The 18,420-nt window shown below is 37.8% G+C and overlaps 1 protein-coding gene across 1 annotated transcript in view; it reads right to left on the bottom strand.

The window, feature by feature from the left end:
• The window catches only part of LOC137536731 (collagen alpha-1(XIII) chain-like), a 269,977-nt gene that overhangs the window by 19,792 nt on the left and 231,765 nt on the right, over positions 1–18,420 (bottom strand). The window contains exons 33-37 of the mRNA XM_068258952.1: positions 17,331–17,366; positions 13,871–13,924; positions 13,726–13,779; positions 11,794–11,820; positions 3,971–4,057 (exon numbers count right to left, since the gene is read on the bottom strand). Of these exons, the coding sequence (XP_068115053.1) occupies positions 3,971–4,057; positions 11,794–11,820; positions 13,726–13,779; positions 13,871–13,924; positions 17,331–17,366 (258 nt within the window). The remainder of the gene's footprint in view (positions 1–3,970; positions 4,058–11,793; positions 11,821–13,725; positions 13,780–13,870; positions 13,925–17,330; positions 17,367–18,420) is intronic.

The raw sequence follows: 18,420 nt of genomic DNA, 5'->3' as shown, positions 1-18,420 counted from the left end.
TATTTTCAAGTTTGTGGCATTTGCCTGTATTGTTGTTCTTTCTGTGAAGACATAGGCAAAAACATGGTCAAGTAAAGAGAACTATGTGGAGGGCTTAGCTTATCACTTATTACTAGAATTAACACAACTCATTTTCAAAATGAAGTGCCTTTTTTACACACTGTTGATTGTTTCTTCAAAGCTGATTTGTGTAATTTGGTGACCTGGAGAAAATTAAGTGAGCCGTATTTTATTTGCAAGACAGAGACTCGTTATTTTATTCAAACCAATGCAATTGTTGCATCAGGTAGGAAAACACTGACATTTATGAGAAGGGTGCAGAAGAGAAAGGTTTGCTTAGCAAGTGGAAACTGTTAAAGTGGTCAGCAGGAGGGAGTCTGGAAAGTTCTTGTTAGCATCATCGAGTTAAGAACACATTCCTGTATATATATTGTCTCACAATTCTTTTTAACTCAATATTATAGGCTAATATCTCATTATGTGCCAGTTGCCTCTAAATCCAGATCTTGAGACTGGGTGTTTTCCCTAGTGGGGCTTGTATACTGCAAACTGCAAAGGGAAGTTATTTTAATCCATTTGCGTTCCGTCGTTTTCACTTGAGAAATGTTTACCTCCCATTCATTAGCCTATAACTTTATCACTACTTATCACAATGAACTGATCTATATCTTGTTTTTTCCGCCACCAATTAGGCTTTCTTTGGGGGGGGGGGGTACATTTTGCTAAGAGCCACTTTACTATAAATGCATTTTAACAGGAAGAATAAGAAAAAAACGGAAAAAATTCATTATTTCTCAGCTTTTCAGTTTTCAGCCATTATAGTTTTAAAATAATACATGCCTCCATAATTAAAACTCATGTATTGTATTTGCCCATATGTCCCGGTTATTACACCATTAAAATTATGTCCCTATCACAATGTATGGCGAGAATATTTTATTTGGAAATAAAGGTGCATTTTTTCCGTTTTGCATATATCACTATTTACAAGTTTAAAATAAAAAAAATATAGAAATATTTCATCTTTGCATTGATATTTAAAAAGTTTAGACCCTTAGGTAAATATTTACATGTTTTTTTTTTGTAATGTTTTTTTTTTTATATTAAACATTTTATTTGGGTAGTTTTGGGAGGGTGGGATGTAAACAATAGGTTTATAATGTAAATGTGTGTTGATTTTTATTTTTTTTTTTACTTTTAGTTGTAGTATTACTTTTTGGCCACAAGATGGCGGCCATGAGTTTGTTTACATGATGTCACTCTAAGCATAACATACGCTTAGAGAGACGCATGGGGAAGGTAACAGCCAGAAAAGGCGCAGCTTCCGAGAGAAGCTGTCGCTTTTTCAGCGGGGGAGAGGAATCAGTGATCGGGCACCATAGCCCGATTCACTGATTGCCTGGCTAACGAACCGCGGGCCGGGAGCGCGCATGCACGCGCGCAATTGGCCGCGGTAGCGCGCATGGTTCCTGGACGTAGTTTCTACGTCCAGGAACTAAAATAGGTTAATGAATCTGAATATGGATATATAATAAAACATTCAAAAGGGAGTAGGTAGTGAACTAACTCCAAAAAACTCTAGACCACTAGGTCAAGTAAAGTTATATTTATTGATTAACAACTACACATTTTGTAGTGAAAACATCACTTTTGCAGGTCAATCACTAAAGTCTAAAAAATGAACATGCTTAGCACCTCCGTGAAACGCGTAATTGTGAGTCAATAAATAACATTTTACTTGTACTTGTGGTCTAGTTTTTTGTTTTATTTTACAGTTTACTGCCTTCTCTTTTTTAAATTTATGATTATTCAAAAGACAACAATCAAAGAAACTGTCATTTTGTAAACCCCACATACCTATAGAGCTTTTAGCCAGTAACAACAGAAGACTTTTACTGTGTCTTTTATGACAGCCTGTGTGAAGGAAATGCCTCCTACATCAGAGCCCGGCTTTCTGAGCCGGCGACAGATTGCAGGACTGTACCATGTAGACAGGTGCCATTTACCTGTCATTATGTATTATGTATGTGGCATTTAGAATTTTAGTAAACTTTGATAGATGTCCTCTAATGGCTACTCATCCAATAGTAGATGATAAGGCGTGCAGAAAATCTTTTCCTGGACACCACAGGATATTGGATTCAAAAAGGACGTAATGATTCGCACCACCTTCAGAAATGTATCTTCATTTATTTAATAAAAGACATGCAAATGTAAAAAGAACTGTCGCAAGACATTTCTGAAGGTGGTACGGATCTGTACATCCTTTTTGACTCTAATATATATATGTACAGTATATACATACATATATATATATATATATATATATATATATATATATATATACACACACACACATACATACATATATATATATATATACCTCATTTTTGGAGTACCTAGTATCTCCTATATATATTTATCATATTCACCCAGACATACTTAACAATTTCAGCAAAAGTATTGGATTCTATTTATGCTGGTCATGGTACAGAGCAGTGCACATTGTATGGCCTCTTGCCTGACACCCAACCACCCCCCCCCCCCCGCCCCTTCACTTTGTATGTCATCACTTACACTGCACATGGTGCATCACCATAAAAAAATATGCCTAGGTGCATTTTGATGGAGCTGTCGGGTGGCCCCTTTCACTTCTAGTGCATTGAGCCATGCTTTTCCACATCTCGCTGCATCCAGCAGCAGTGAAGAGCTGTATGCAGTATTGCTAAGTCCCGCCCTACACAATAGTTATGTTGTTTCTATGTTTTCTAAATCATCTTATTTTCCCAGTTTTTTTTTATAAATACGATAGCAGATGGGTAGCAGTTTGGAAACAACTGCTGTACAGACACTGCTCAATTCCTCACTCTCTGTTCAATGTAGAGTAATAGGGAAATGGGTATGCAAGTGGCACAAGGCTTCAGGATGTACTGAAATCCCTATAGAACATAAAACTGACATCCGTATTACTTTGTTATACTGTATACATATTACTGTATGTTTTTTGGATAACATAGGTGTGTTGTGGCATTATGGAAAGTAGGATATCAGTTACTAGTTCAGTATATGAGAGGGGGAGGTATAATAATTAGGAGAGAAATGGGGGTATAATAATTAGGAGAGAGATGGGAGGTATAATAATTAGGAGAGAGATGGGAGGTATAATAATTAGGAGAGAGATGGGAGGTTGGGGAGAGGTAGAGGGATAGACAGGGAAGGTGGGAGAGAGTCAAAACATGTGAATATTTCCAAGCAAAGAATAGGTATTAAAGAACTCAGCATGCAGGAAGAAGGGTTGTTAAAGCCATACCAATGGGCAAGGGGCATCCAGCCCATCCAGCCCTGGTATCCCTGGATCACCATTTTCTCCTTTAAGACCACGATGCCCCTGTTTGCAAAATCAACTTCTAATTATTCCACTATATGCCACGTTTTTGATTTATTGGCATATTACGTCAACTAAAACTGCAGGACGTCTGTATTTAATATATTTTATGATATTTAAGGGCTTTGCGTTTCACACTGCAAAAGCCTGAATTAATTCCCAGGTCAGAAAATACCACAGTTCATATCAGATTTAATTATACATACATTGTCCAAAATGGGGTCCAAAGACTCCAAATCAAAAATTGAGTATGGGGAGCATAACCCTTTTTTAAATTGAAAAGATTTACAAAAGTCCGGCAGCTTTACCAGTTTAAGCTATAGTGGCACCTACTGGCGTGAGTCTTGAGGAAGGGAAGAAATTTTACCAAAAATAGATGTCTTCACAAAACCTGCAGCAAATCTCAAAATATACTCTAGTCACAAGTAAGAACATGCGTGAATAATAAGCATTTATACCATCAAAACTAAGCAAAACCTCAGAGTAAATCATCATCAGTTAATGTAGAATTTTGCTTAAAAGTTCTTCTTTTGCTCTTCCCATCCTCAAGTCCTACATAAAATACATTTCAAAAATCAAACATACCAACGGGCAGGGTGCATCTAATCCAGGCGCTCCTTGGTCTCCCTTATCCCCTTTAGGCCCCCTAGAGCCTTTCTTCCCCCTTTCCCCCTGCAAATAATAATTAAGTTCAACAAAAGATATAATGACTTGCAGGATCATCCACTTCAAAGTTGTTTCAGACAATAAAGAGCAGAGTTATATATATATATAAAAAATCTAAAATAATTATACTTTATGCTTTTTTTGTGAAATGCATAAAATATCTTACTACATATACTTTTATGTGATTTTTTTTATATGCAAATGGAGGGAGGGGAGTTGTATTTTAGTTACTTGTGTTGTAGTTTAATTATTCATATGAGCAGGAAAACCGAATCTTATTATGTACAGTATTTTCTGCTGCTCTAATTTAACATTAAATATAGAATTTGGTTACTTATTAAGAACTGAAAAAGTTAAAGTTATTAAAGCTTGTCTAAGAAAATAAAAATGTACAGGTAACTACCAGACCAAAGTAAGCATATTAGTAAACGCTGTATAGAAATTTAAGTCCTAGTAACAATTATTCCAAAATCTGTTCATGTACAAGTGATAGTTTTACATCAGTTTGCTTTTAAAAATAAGGAAAAATATGAAAACATCCATAAGCTACAGAGACAAGACCCTTGGCCTGGTCTGTTAAAGCTACACTAAGCATTCAATTTAAGCAATTTGGGAGAAATCCCAATTGCCACATTTGTTAAAGTAATTTAAGCACTATACAAATAAAATATATAAAATTAACCTCCCCCTAAGAGATGTTTGTAAATAGTGTTGGTCCCGGGAGGGGAGGGGGGGGATCGGTGAAAGGCATTACCTACCTTTGAGGGGGGGGAGGGGGTTGTTCCCTAGCCCCCATCTGTATGCTGGCCCTCATCTCCCTTTTCACTGTGCCACAGTTAAAGCAGTTTCAAGCTCCCGCGAATGGCCGCTCAGCCACCAGAGAGTTAGTCCATCACTGTGTCATTGTGAGTACATCTCACAGCCAGGAACGTGTGACACCATTGCGGGAGCTTGGAACTGCTTCATCTGTGACACAAGGAGATGGAGGCCAACATACCGATGGGGGTTAGGGGGAGGTTTGTTTTATATATTTTATTCATATAGTGCTGAGCTGCCATTAAGGATGAAAAGGCAGCGTGAAAGCCCATAGTGAGGTGCCCTTGTGACCTGTGGTCTCAGTTCAGAGATTTCTGTTATCCTGACGTCTTTACGGGCGTTTATACCCCAGATAATGGCTGCAATTATGAAATTGCTTGTGATGTTGGTTTTTAGCATCGATTTTTACAGGAAAATGTTTATAAAATAACACCTTAAATAAATATTATATGAATATCTGGAGTGTACCTTATGAGAGACAGAGGGAAATTCCTTTCCTCCCCCCAATGATGTGACACAAAAAGGTCTACCTCACACCTCTGTGTCCATCAAACATGAGGCTGGAATAGATAATACATTAATAAGTGAAAGGGGCCATTTTATGATCTATTTCCAATCCAAACAAACTTTCATAAAACCCACACATTAAAATATTTAATCAAAAATTACACAGATAGATGGTTTTAGGGGTATTTAATAAATGTCCAGCATCATAATCTATTTTCTAAACTTTTCATCTTATTTTCTTCATCTGTGCTGTTTATCTGTAATATGTTTATATTACTAAGGAACTACCAGCTTTCTTAGTTCAAATTGGTAGGTTTTGTGTGGTGTGTATATATATTTTTTGGTCATTTCCTCAAAAGTGAATAAATACCTGCAGATGCAGTCAGGCTAACTGGGCCTAAGTTTCCTCCTAGGAGATAATTTTTCATGTTCTCTTTAAAATAATTTTTTAACACTCTGCAATTGAAAAAGTACCAAAAAGTAGGCAAAAAAATACTGAAAATACAAAATTATTCTGTGTTTTTGCTTGCGGTTGACTTAAAAGACATTTTATTATTAAGATATAAAAACTATCACCTAGGAGAAAACGTCCATCACATTACAATAATTACTATATTAAAAAAAAAAGAACAAAAGATATATACAAATCTGCCTGCTAAATTAATTTTTCTGCTGAGGAATATTCCAGAGCTGCCTTCTTCACTTGTGCTGGTTTTCCACTTCTTTGTTTATTACTAAAACATATTATATTGCTGTTTCCTTTGTTTTTGGTAGTTACCTGTACAGCTCTTTAGTAAAAGCAAAGCAGATCATGTGAAGTCTGATTCCTACATTATAAGATAAGATGCAGTTCAGCCTGCTCTTTTTACAACAAGAAAGACATTCGGCTTCACTGTGCTTATGATTGATGGAAGAATACCGCATTGAACTTGAACTAGTCTTCTGAAGGTGCTGAACATTTACTTTTAAATGGATGTAAATCAGTATTGAAAATTATGTGAAATAAAGTGAGCTCCTCTCAGGTACAGTTAGTGCCAAGACTAGCTGTAGACCGTGGGACTATAGAACAAAAAAATATAAAAGGTCACGTGCTTAAATTCATGAATCTGACAACTTTGCTGAAATAAATATAAAGGAATATTTTTTTCTTGGAGCAAGGTTTTTTTTTACAGTACATAAAGGGAGCCATGTTGTCATACAATAGTTTTCCAACCTGAAAGGTTAGATTGATCAATAAACATATGATGTCTATAGGTGAATTAGCAACCTACAAAAACATTCAGAGTAATGTACCTCTTCCTCTTATCAATGGAGACTTGTGCAGATTTCCTGCTCTCAATACTAACATTTAGCTTAAGACACTTTTTTTCTACACTGAGGTCTCAGTGGGTGAATGAGTTGTCCATCAAGGTCCTGATTTAATGCCAGTGTATACAAAGCATAAAAGTCCTACTTCTTTTGCTAGATGGATCAGGCACATAGGCATAAAACAACGAGCCTTTCAAAATAGTCGTTTAGTTTAATTAACATCAGAAACAGTGTAGTCTAAGTCTGTGATCTATGTAAACAGTTTAGAATCAGACAACAAATGATGTGTTAAGCTAATAGTAACACATGATAGATGTAAAGCATCACCTCATTTTTTATTTTACTAGTTGTGTTATGGAGAGTGTTTTAAAGTCTACAGCAGAATAAACTTATTTAATATGTGTTTGAGATAGATTAGGAAATCTGGTAAATGATTAAGCAATTATGAGGCATGTAAATTGGGGTAAATTCGGGTTGGCAATTGTGAGGCACAGTAAATTGGGGTTTGCAAAAAAAATGATTCTAGTGGAAGGATGTGAGAAGCAGAGGAATAAAAAAACAAGGAGAAGACATGTCAACAAAGAAAGGATAATCCGGGAAAAAATGGAACAGGCTACAGAGGAGGTTGGAGGAAAGACCCAGGTAAAAAGGCACGAGTTAAGGAAAAGGATAAAGGGGACAAAGGTGAACCTGTGAAAAGCAAAGAAAATACACACACAGTAAAAGTGAAGAAAAGGAAATGGAGCAAGGCATCATTGCACAAGAGTGATGAGAGCACTTTTCAGTTGGTGTTCTCTATGTAATTACTTTGTGGCTACAACAGACCATGTTGCACAAGAGCATATACAATTAGTCATGGTTACGAAAGTGCTTTCCTAATAGGACACTATATTTTAACACTATATTTTCATGTTTGGAGCATTGCTTTTCTGATGTGCATCTTGTAAAGTCAAATGAAGGACAGACCAAAAAATTGATATATAAGTAAATATAAATATGGAAAGGGTGGAGGCACCAAGGATGTGGGTTTATTAGTATACTACTTAAATCAGAATGGCAGATTATTTATTATTTTACCTTCCGTGAGTGGTAGCTATTTGTATTCTAGAAGGAATAGCAAGTGATGTGGTGTTTGAGAAAAAGTATGCCTTCAGATCTTCTTCACATCGAAGCAACCAAAGTGAATTTAAGTAATAGCTGAAATGGCTAATTGTATGTAGATTTCTTGCAAACTTTCTACATTTCAAGTTTCTTTTTTCAGGCGCGATACAGAGCTGGATCAAAACCATACATAACCAAAAGTTATAAGCTTATATATGATCTTGTCGGTGTCTTAGGCAATCTGGCACATTTGGTAAAATAAAAAAAGTTTGGTAAAATATCGCATTCTGTGTAGTTTTTTTTTCCTCCAAATTCACTAAGATTTTCATACATGTGGTAATAGTTTGTCAATTTACTGAAAAAGAATGACAATCCACTAGAATGTTTACCTCATGTGGTATTTGATTTGATATTATAAGAAATCAGGCAGTATTTCATTTGGTATTTGATGGATTTTTTTGTAGTGCATGGAAAGTGGATGGAAGATGTGATGCAGATAGCTTTTTTTTTGTATCATACTGATAAGTAAAGTGCAAGTCCAAGGTACTTAAAATTAACAAAATTTATATCAGCTCAAAACAGCTAGGATCTTATTAACTATTTTTAATTACTACATAATAATATTGTGAAATTAGAGAAATATGTTCGTACTATTAACTTTCCTATTTTCCTGAATAGATTAATTAGGTTTCACCTTTTGCAGTGCTCCGTTTCCTCCGTTCTGTAACTTTCTGAATGGCTGTTCATTTGGTTACCGAAAGCTTAAGGCTGGAGATTAAAACCAAAATCTTACTTATTTTACCACATGCTCTATCCTTGGTGAATTGACATTTATGGGGTATTTACCACACAAGTTCGTCATTTACCTCACTAGTCGGTAATTTTAGTTTCCCATGTAGTTACATCCTTAGTGAGTTGACATTTCACAAAATGTTTGGTAAAATTGGCTGTTTTCTGATTTACAGCGTGTGGTAACGGTTAGTAAATTGAAGCCTGTGGGAATAAATTAACCCAGAGACAGACTGCAGTAAACACCTACAAATTCATATGTAACAGTCAGTTTTATTCAGTTCTGATGCAGGAATATCATGCCAGAGAAAGACACTTAAAAGGTACCTGTAGGGGGGCTTACCCCATCCTCCTCCACCAGGTCATTCCAGGGCTGTGTCCCCTGAAAGACCATCAACAAGGGTGTGTTGATGGCTCCTGCATGCGCAGTAGCATGGACCCATTTGGGCTTTGGTGGAAAAAGCTGAACCCGATTGGGTCTGAACTGTCTGCTCCTGTACAGTAGCTCAGATCATGTCGGGCTTGGCTTGTGGGGCTCCACGCCCACAATCTTCGGGGATTGCAGCACTGGAACAGCCTAATGGAGGAGGACAGGGAAGCTTCTTACAGACCCAGAGCCTTCCCCTCCTGAGGAAAGTATCTAATGGCAAACCTCACAGGTTTGCTTTCAAGTTTTGAAAGCTTGCAAGAAAACTATGGACAGTTAGAGAGTAAATGAATTACTGAAAGGGAATAGTGAGTTGATCAGGTTCAGTGCAGAGATCATGTCAAAATGGGGTTTTACAACATGTTGTTTTTAGAAAAACAAAAACTGTAAACCAGTAGTTCAGCTTTTAAAGCTGTCTTGTGCTATTATGTTATAGTGTTGGAAGGTAACAGTCTACAGTTGTTCTCTAGTCCGATGGATTTTTACTTTTTTGTATCCTCTTATAAGTTTTGAATTTTTTTTTTTTTACAGTAAAGAGAGAAACCGAATGAGAAGTGTCTACATAGTTTTATTGTATGCGGCAATTCAAACCAGTACATATGAATACAACTTTTATTAACCTTAATGGAGAGCTGTCATGATAAAATATACTTTAAGTGTCTTGTAGATAGGTACATTTTTAACATAATACTTTGCTTCAAAGTTTATGTAACATGATAGTGTAAATAGCCCAAACATAGTGTAGCATGCTCATGAGCTTCACTAGAAATTGAATTTGCCACCTTAATTCCTTAATTTCAATATGAAGACAGATGTAACATGAAAATACACAAATCTGCTGTCCAAAGCCACAAATATGTGCCTCCTCTGCACTGAATCTTAAAGGAGACCTGAAGCGAGAGGAATGCTATATTTTTTTTTGCTTTTAAACAATATTAGTTGCTTAGTTGTCCTGCTGATCATTTGTGCATCAGTGTCTGGATCACCCAGATGAAAAAAACATTGTTTCTCCATGCATGTTCAGGGTCTATGACTAAAAGTATTAGAGGCAGAAGAACAGCCAGGGAATCTGGATTGTCCATTTTACTGACAACCAGTGAAGAGTTTGCAATACTGGGGAGCTCAAACCAACAAATGTTGATTCCGGTGATACCTTTAATGACTAACTGTATTCCAAGCTTTTGAAACATTTAGTTTATTTTTCAGGCATAATACAGAACTGTATCAGAATCATACAATTGATACAGTTCTGTAGAATGCCTGAAGAAGAAACGTAACGCTTTTCGAAAGCTTGCAATAAACCATGTGCAGTTAGTCATTAAAGGTATCACCGGAATCAATGTTTGTTGGTTTGATGTCTGCATTTCTGCTCCTCGACTAACAACAGACCACACTTCACTTGCAATACTGGGGAGATGTGTAAGTCGTAGGGGGCATTGGTTATTTGTCTGGCTGCTGCGTTCTGTACTAGTTGTAAAGGACGCGACCCAATGCAGAGGGCATTTCAGTAGTTCAGGGGGTAGCATACAAATGCCTGAACTAGAGTAGGTGGGTCTTCAACTGAGATAAGGTGTTTAATTCTCACTGTATTTCTCAGATGGAAGAATGAGGATTTGATGTCAACTGATACCTGCTGACTGAGACATGTACATACATATCTGATTAAATTATTCTTGTTTTACTGATACTTTTAGAGTGCAATCTAAAGTGACCTATGCCCTTCTACTAGACAATTAGGTTGTCGAATGTAAAAAGCATTTAGAAGCACAAGACGCATTTAAGGAGATCATTTTCATGACAGCTTTCCTTTAAGTCCTTTAAGATGGAATGATCACAGTTGGCTATGTTCTCATAACGTATGTTGCGGTGTGATAAAACATGCTTACATGTAACTAACATAGGACTGGCCCTCTTATACAAAAACTGCAGGAACAAATGAATCTCCGCTACACTAACAATATTCTTCTGTCTTCCTCTCTGTTCACCTCTTCTCACTCCCACTTGCAAGACTTCTATCGATCCTCTACCTCTACCCTCATCTGGAACTCTTTCCCCAGCACATTTGCCACTTTCCCTTTTTATGTGCAACCTGAAAACTCACCTCTTCAGGCAATCATACTCTCCTACTTAGGACACCTTGACCACTGACCACCATTTTCCACATACACAGCTTCCCTTCACCTACTGTCTTATCCCTTAAACCTTTAGACTGTAAGGCCTTTCCCCTTCTGTCTCTCAATGCTGTGTATTATGTGCACATATCTTCCACCCCGTGTATACATTTGTAGTTGATTCATTCATTGCATCCGCGGTAATCCACCACTGTCTTGTTTTGTTAACTCTGGTACAGTTAATTTGTATTGTTATACTCTGGATTCTGTTGTGCAGCACCACGGAAGATGCTAGCACTTCATAAATCAATGATAATAATAATGAGATTATTGATTGCTGTGGGCAACAAATTTCCACCCGTGCAGTTTTCATACAAACAGACCAATGTTCTCATAAGTTCCCACAGCACAAGCATGCAGCATATACATCTCAGGAGAGCACATTTTTTTTCATTGTTTTACCCAACAACACCCAACTTACTTTAACTTATATAATGGAGCATAGCATATAGTAGCAATCTAAGTCTTGAGCGTTCAAAAGGATGCAAAACTGCAGTTAAGGTTCAAGCAGTGCACTTTGTACCAAAGTAGTATTTTCTATGACAAGCCATAATCAGTGAATCATTCCACCTTGTTATGTAGCCACAGGTTAGAAAAAGTAAAGAGTAACTCTACATTCTTACCCGGCTTCCCTTCTCACCAGGTGGACCCTGTAAAGACAAATAATATAATGAGCATGCCCTTACACAGGGCTGGATTTACCATAAGGCACTGTAGGCATGTGCCTACAGTTTCCTGATGATGGTAAGACGGCTCACTTCCCTCCCTGAAAGGCTCCCTCCCTCCTTCCCTCTACAGAGTCCTGAGCAGAGTGAAAATGAGAGGTTACTTGCCTGGCTTTCCACTGACGAGATCTCCCTTCAATCAGAAACACCTCTAGCTACTTTATACTTACAGTACCTCTGGCTACCTAATAGTAAAGGGCACCTGTGGCTACTTACACAGGGCAGGAGAAGTAGGGGAGAGGTGACAGCTGGGCCAGCCAGCACACTTGTGGTGCAGTTCGACAGGGGTTTGTAGGTCCATGGAGGGCGGAGTCTAAGGTGCCAGGATATATGTGCTTATAGGCTCCAGTGATGTAAATCCAGGCCTGCCCTTACACGTGATATTTTTACCCCACAACACTTCTTTGTTATCTGTATGTATTTCTCCATTCAGGGATTATCCCTATTGTGTGCACTGGTCTCAATCCCAAATACTTCACCATCACCATACATCTTTTTGCAAAACTGGGCCTGGGTCAGTATACATCATCACTAGGGATAACAGCAATTATTTAAAGGGGGAAGGGGAATGTTGTGGTGATAGTGCTACCTATGATTTACTCTTTAACTGACAGAAATGGTAGTAGGGCTCTGTCTGCCCCGGTCCCATACAGACTCATATGTACTTTAAAATGTATATAGCAAATCATATTTAGGCCTCTTACATACTACATGCGATTCCGATTTTTTACAAGATCCAATTTTTGATTCCGATTAATAAAAGTAGCAGCATGCACTGAGGTACTTTTTTTTAATCAGAATAAAAAATTGGATCTTATAAAAAATTGGAATCGCATGTAGTGTGCAAGAGGCTTTAGTCATTAGATAAATAGATAAAGGCCTCATACAAACAGTCTGCCGTAGTACTACAGCTGGATCACAGACAACTCTTTAGGGCAAGGTATATACTTTGGGTAACATTGGATGCAATGGCCAGGACATATTGCCAGCATTGTATAGCTGAAATTTAGCCAACTGCCTACAGAGAAACACCTGCTGATACCTTTACATGAATATCATTTCACATTATGTATTCATAATTTGTTTAAAACGCTCATATTTCCAAAATGTTTTTAATTATTTGCTTAGGGGTGGAATAGAGTCATTTCCTATTTTAATTTGTCCAGAATTTCCACTTAATTTCCACATTTGCTTTAATTCAGTAAATATATTTATTATATTTACATTAACTGTAAGTGCATCAATTTAGACATTAACCTTAGATCAATTTAGACATTGGGCCCCATCCAATTCACTGTTACTCCAAGTTCCCGCCTAGGTGATATTTTCACATCACAAATAAAATGCTGTTTAAGCCACCAACGAGTGCTGAAACATTATTTTAAACAGAAGATGAAAAATATCTCCTAGGAGAAAACTTAAAGGGACACTATCGATGAACATGTTTTGTTTTCAATTGAGATAGGAAATGTCTGGGAAGTGCTGCTAAGTACTGGTGTATACATTTGAATCCTTTTCGCTCTGTATGACACCTGACAGGCTTTTGTTTTCATATAACTCTGATTCAATATTACAGTGTTCTTAGCATGTCAGAGTGCAGAGATTCATACTACATTATATTTACTGAGGCATACATTTTTTGTAACAAAATGGGCAAACAGTGTTTGCAAAAGAAATCACTCCCTTAAGCCATTACATGATAGGACCACCTTTGGCTGCACTCACAGCTTTACCGCTTTTGGTCTAAGTCCTTCAACTTCTGCCCATTTTTTTCCCTAATCGAAGTTTTTTTGCTGAGCAAAACCTTTATTGGTGCATTATAATACTCACAGGTGGCCCTGTTGGTCCAGTTGGTCCCGGTGTACCTGTATCTCCTTTATTGCCCTACACATGAAAATAATGGAATTTTAGTTATAGAGAAAGAGAAAGACCAACCAAGCCAATAAGTTTCTACAAGACTTCTGCCTTCACTTACCCTATCCCCTTTTGGTCCTGCTGGTCCTGGAACTCCTATTGGTCCAGGGGTCCCCTAACACATAGAAGAACAATAAACTCTTTAGACTGTCTTCTTCTGGTTTTCACTCATGACAATCAGGAAATAAGCATGTGGAAAAGAGACCATGTGTGCAGGCAGTATAGTTATCATTTGCTTGTTACAGTTTTCAGCTTTGAGTCAAACCAGATCTTCAGACGCATTGTGAAGACATTATAGATAAGTAACAATAAAGCCTAAGATATCAAAAGTGTTTTAAAGCAGAAGCCAGATGTATTTAGTGAATGGTCATCTTGCAACTCAAGGCTGAAAGGGGTAACTTGACAAAGAAATACTGGTTTAGTCACATATCGAAGCATTGCCACCAATACAATCTGAATTGGATTAAAAAGGGAAAGGATTTGCTTGCATCATTTCAAGAAAGTAGCCTAGCATGCAATTTGTAAATCACCATGCTGCAGAAATGGATGCATTTACAGAGATCGAGAGGCCAGGCCATATGATCGGTAACCTCTGGTAATGAGTGTCCTCATGGTGGTAGGAAAAAGGCCAGTTATACAACCTGACTAATAATACTGTGATATAGTTGCAGCTGTAGAACAAAGCTGTACTTGGGATCATAAATATAGAATTCATCATGCACCTTCTCTTTTGGCTTAGACAAGCAGCTAGGTCACATATGCACAACACTAAGCCTGGATACTGGACTTCAGAAACAGAATATTTAGAGCCAAACTGTATCTTCACATTCTTGTACAATTTGGACAAAGAGGGAAAATGTGAGAAACATCAGTTTGTTTTGCTGTCTGCATCTCCATGGATACAAATTGCCCCCACTTTCTGAAATGGTGACCATTTTCATGTAATGTCCATCCTGACAATCACCACCATTGATGAGAGAGAGAAAGGAATGAAAATAGCAGCAGTACCAGATCTTATGCACTGTAAAAAAGTCAAATGATTTGTAAATATTATGTTAATTGTTGCCTGCTAAAGAGCAGTACCCCTGTCCCTGTAAGGAACATAGGGGTTGATTCATCAAACGCCAATAATACTGCATTGCACACACAGTGCACAGCAATATTAACTTAACTTCTGCATGCAGCACCAAAAGTTACGCTATTAGCGCGACTCAGTACTGGAGTAACGCAACCGATACTACAGTAATGTGCGTTAGTAATGGTGACGCTCATTAGTAATGAAGTGAAGTGAAGGTAATATTGCCATGCACTGTGTGCACCGCAGTATTATCAGAGTTTGACTCCACTCTTTCAAAAGGAGACACAAACAGCAAAAGAAATCCGATAGAAGTTCTTACCCACGATCTATCCAAAGAAAAAAAACTGCTCTGGCTTGTGTTGGACCATAGGAACATAATCCATACTGTGTATAGCATCATTTTATAATAAACTGGCGCTATCTCAAGTCTGTCCTTTTTAGCTCGGACATCCTTTAAAGTAAATCAAATTGACAGGTAAGTGGACAATTCTTTTCAAAGGGGGACTGCACTGGTTTTTAGTCACTTCTATTTGAGCTTTAAGAAGTTCACAAACTGTTGTTTTGTATTGAATCATTCTAATTAAAGGTAAACTGTGACAAGGGGGTTAAAGGAATTGATACTTACCTGTGGCTTCCTCAAGCCCCATCCTCCCGGGACAGCGAGGAAGGCAATGGTGGTCATGGGGCTGGAGGAAGCCACAGGTAAGTATCAATTTTTTTAACCCCCTTGAGTCAGGTTCTCTTTGAAGTGTACCAGAGACAGTAATATAGAAAGATTTGATATGTACCCGGGGCTTCCTCCAGCCCCATAAGCACATCCCTCATCGTCCTACCGCGGTCTGCTGTTCAGCCGCAATCAGCATCGGTGACTGGTTCAGTCGCGTCAGTCGAAGTCTTCTGCGCATGCCCAGAAGACCCCAACTGGCACGACTGAACCAGTTACCGGGGCTGATTGCAGCTGAATGGCAGACCGCGGGAGGATGGCGAGGGAAGTGCGTATGGGGCTGGAGGAAGCCCTGGGTGAGTATCCAATCTCTGGTTTACTTTAAACTTTGTTTAACAATACAAGTTAAATACAGAATTTAGTTTAGATAGTTTGTAGCTCCATCTGCTGGAGTTATGTGCCACTAACTAATATTTCATATTATCCCTGAAAATCTATTTTTTTAGTACAAATGTATTTTAATACTGAATGTAATAACCATTGCAAACAATAAACACTTGCTTTCCCATTGGGCAATATCATATTAACTTTTCTCTTGAGTTTTCTCCAAGTAGATGTTTTCAAACCTATAAGGAAGACATACAAAATGCTCACTAAAATAACTCAACTAAGGTCCTACTTAAAAGGGAGTCTACAGTGGACTTTCACTTATTGAGATACCCAATGAACCTCACCAATCTATCGTGTGTAAGCATGATCTGATGATATGGAGAAGGTTGATCAATGTTCACCTTCCTTAAAACAGAATGAGGTAGGATAATCCACATTTCATGCCAGAAACTCTGAGCTTAAGTAAAGCATTTTCTAAGATAATGTTATTTTTGGATTATGCAGCTGAAACCAGCTTTGCAGCTTTACATTTCTTAGTTGGTCTAGTGTCTTCCCCTTAGTCCTCTTTTTGCCCATTTTTCTCACTCTGCAAGTGATAACTTTCACTTTATAGGCCCCAATGCTCAGTATAACTTCAATATTATCCATTAGGTTTGTTTTTTAGTTAAAACATTTTGACAGCATTGAGCTACGCATGGTTGGTCCAAAGGTGCTCAAACATTGAACATGTCCATCGGACTTGGAGACATGATGCAGATACCTTCAGACAACTTAGTCTGTCCCCATGCATGTAAACGTGAAAGCTTAGCTGAGACAAGCATACATGTTAAGTCAGTGATAAACAGTAGCTAATGGAACAAGATTCTTATTCTGTTTAGTTCTTTCCCTAAGATAAAACATAGATCAGGATATGTAACTGGAAGATTATGCCCATAAGAACCCCACATCCTCTTCTATGGATAAATAAAAATCAACTAAACCAATAATCAAGGAGCAAATAAACAAAATACTTCTCTCCCAACGCTTCTCCTAACTTATTCTGCATATCAAAGAGATGTATACAAGTGTAATAACTGACTGACGCTGTAGAGACTTGATCAAGCCCTGGCATAACTGCAAAAACATGATTATACCTGAAACAGTTGACCTATTGCACTAAATAGTAGCTATTTATATGGTATGTATGTTTCATTGCTTAACAAGTCGTTCTGTAAATTAAAGAAAGTTGCAAAGAAATATTTAGGAAATGAGCATAAATTAGCTATGACTATGATGCTGCTTATTGGAAAGGGGGTTAATCTGGTAGCAGACAGGCTAAGAACAGGAGCAGATGGGGCAAGACAAGGTAACTGGAGAGATGTAGGTTAGTGTAATGGAGTTAGGACTCACCGGTGGACCAATTCTGCCGTCTAAACCTGAAGCACCCTGGACAGCAGGGCAGAGTGTCAATACACATGGAGGGGGTAGGAAAGGGAAGGGGAAACAATTAGGGAGGGGAGAGGTGAGTGAAGCAGCAATTGAATACATACATACATTTTAATTCCCTGATGATCGCTGACAACATGGGAAGGGAGACATGTTACAAGGAAATGTGTTGTTATGGCACAGTGACACAAAAATCTGACATGTTATAATAGAACATTGATCTTGTGATGTAACATTGTTGCTTCTTCATTTTTTGCATAGCCCAAACATCAATACAAAGAAACCAATACTAAGTGCTCAAATTCAAAGTAGGAAACCGTTGTTGTATTTTCACATTTTTAGTGGCAAGTTTAGTGATCATCTAAATGACCAAGATATAGCTTGAGAATTGGCTTATTATCTTGAGTTGTACCCTGGTGCCCAGTTTTATACTCACAGCGTCTAGAAATGTGATTTTTGGGGTGATATGCTCTGTAGTGTTGATTCTCAAGGAACAATGGTCCAGATATTAAATTACAAAGTCATGTCATTCAACGATACAGAAATGGAGGCTCATGACGTTGGCTTATCTCCAATCTGCCTCTAATTTGCTTTCACAGATCAGGCTAATGAGGTCACCAACACGCCAATCTGAGAGGGTAATTCTGCTGTGTGATTGGTCATCTGGCTTTCCCACAATGCAGCTGTGGAGGATTTACTCTGATCTACAGGCTAGTCTGGACTAGGAAGCAGATATCTCTATTTCAACATTTTATCCAGCAAAACAATGTAATGGGAAGACCTTTTTGTATATCATATCTAAAATGTTTCAACACATTAAGCACTGAAATACAGTAGATATGCCACCATTTACTGTAAACATGTTTATTAAATATTTTTACATACATTATAAGACATTTTTATATTGCAGTCATTTTGGTAAAAGGTGGATGTTTGCCTTTGTGAGGGAGTTTAGAGCAGCTCTGAGGGATATGCTTCTGGGGAAAACAAGGAGGTCTACAAGAAGTATATGGGGGTGGAGCTGTTCACTCAAACCAATATCTGCTGGAGGGTA

This window comes from Hyperolius riggenbachi, chromosome 10 (assembly GCF_040937935.1).
Source record: "Hyperolius riggenbachi isolate aHypRig1 chromosome 10, aHypRig1.pri, whole genome shotgun sequence".
In the NCBI taxonomy this organism is placed as follows: Eukaryota; Metazoa; Chordata; class Amphibia; order Anura; family Hyperoliidae; genus Hyperolius; species Hyperolius riggenbachi.
This window is presented reverse-complemented; position numbering and strand designations above follow the sequence as displayed.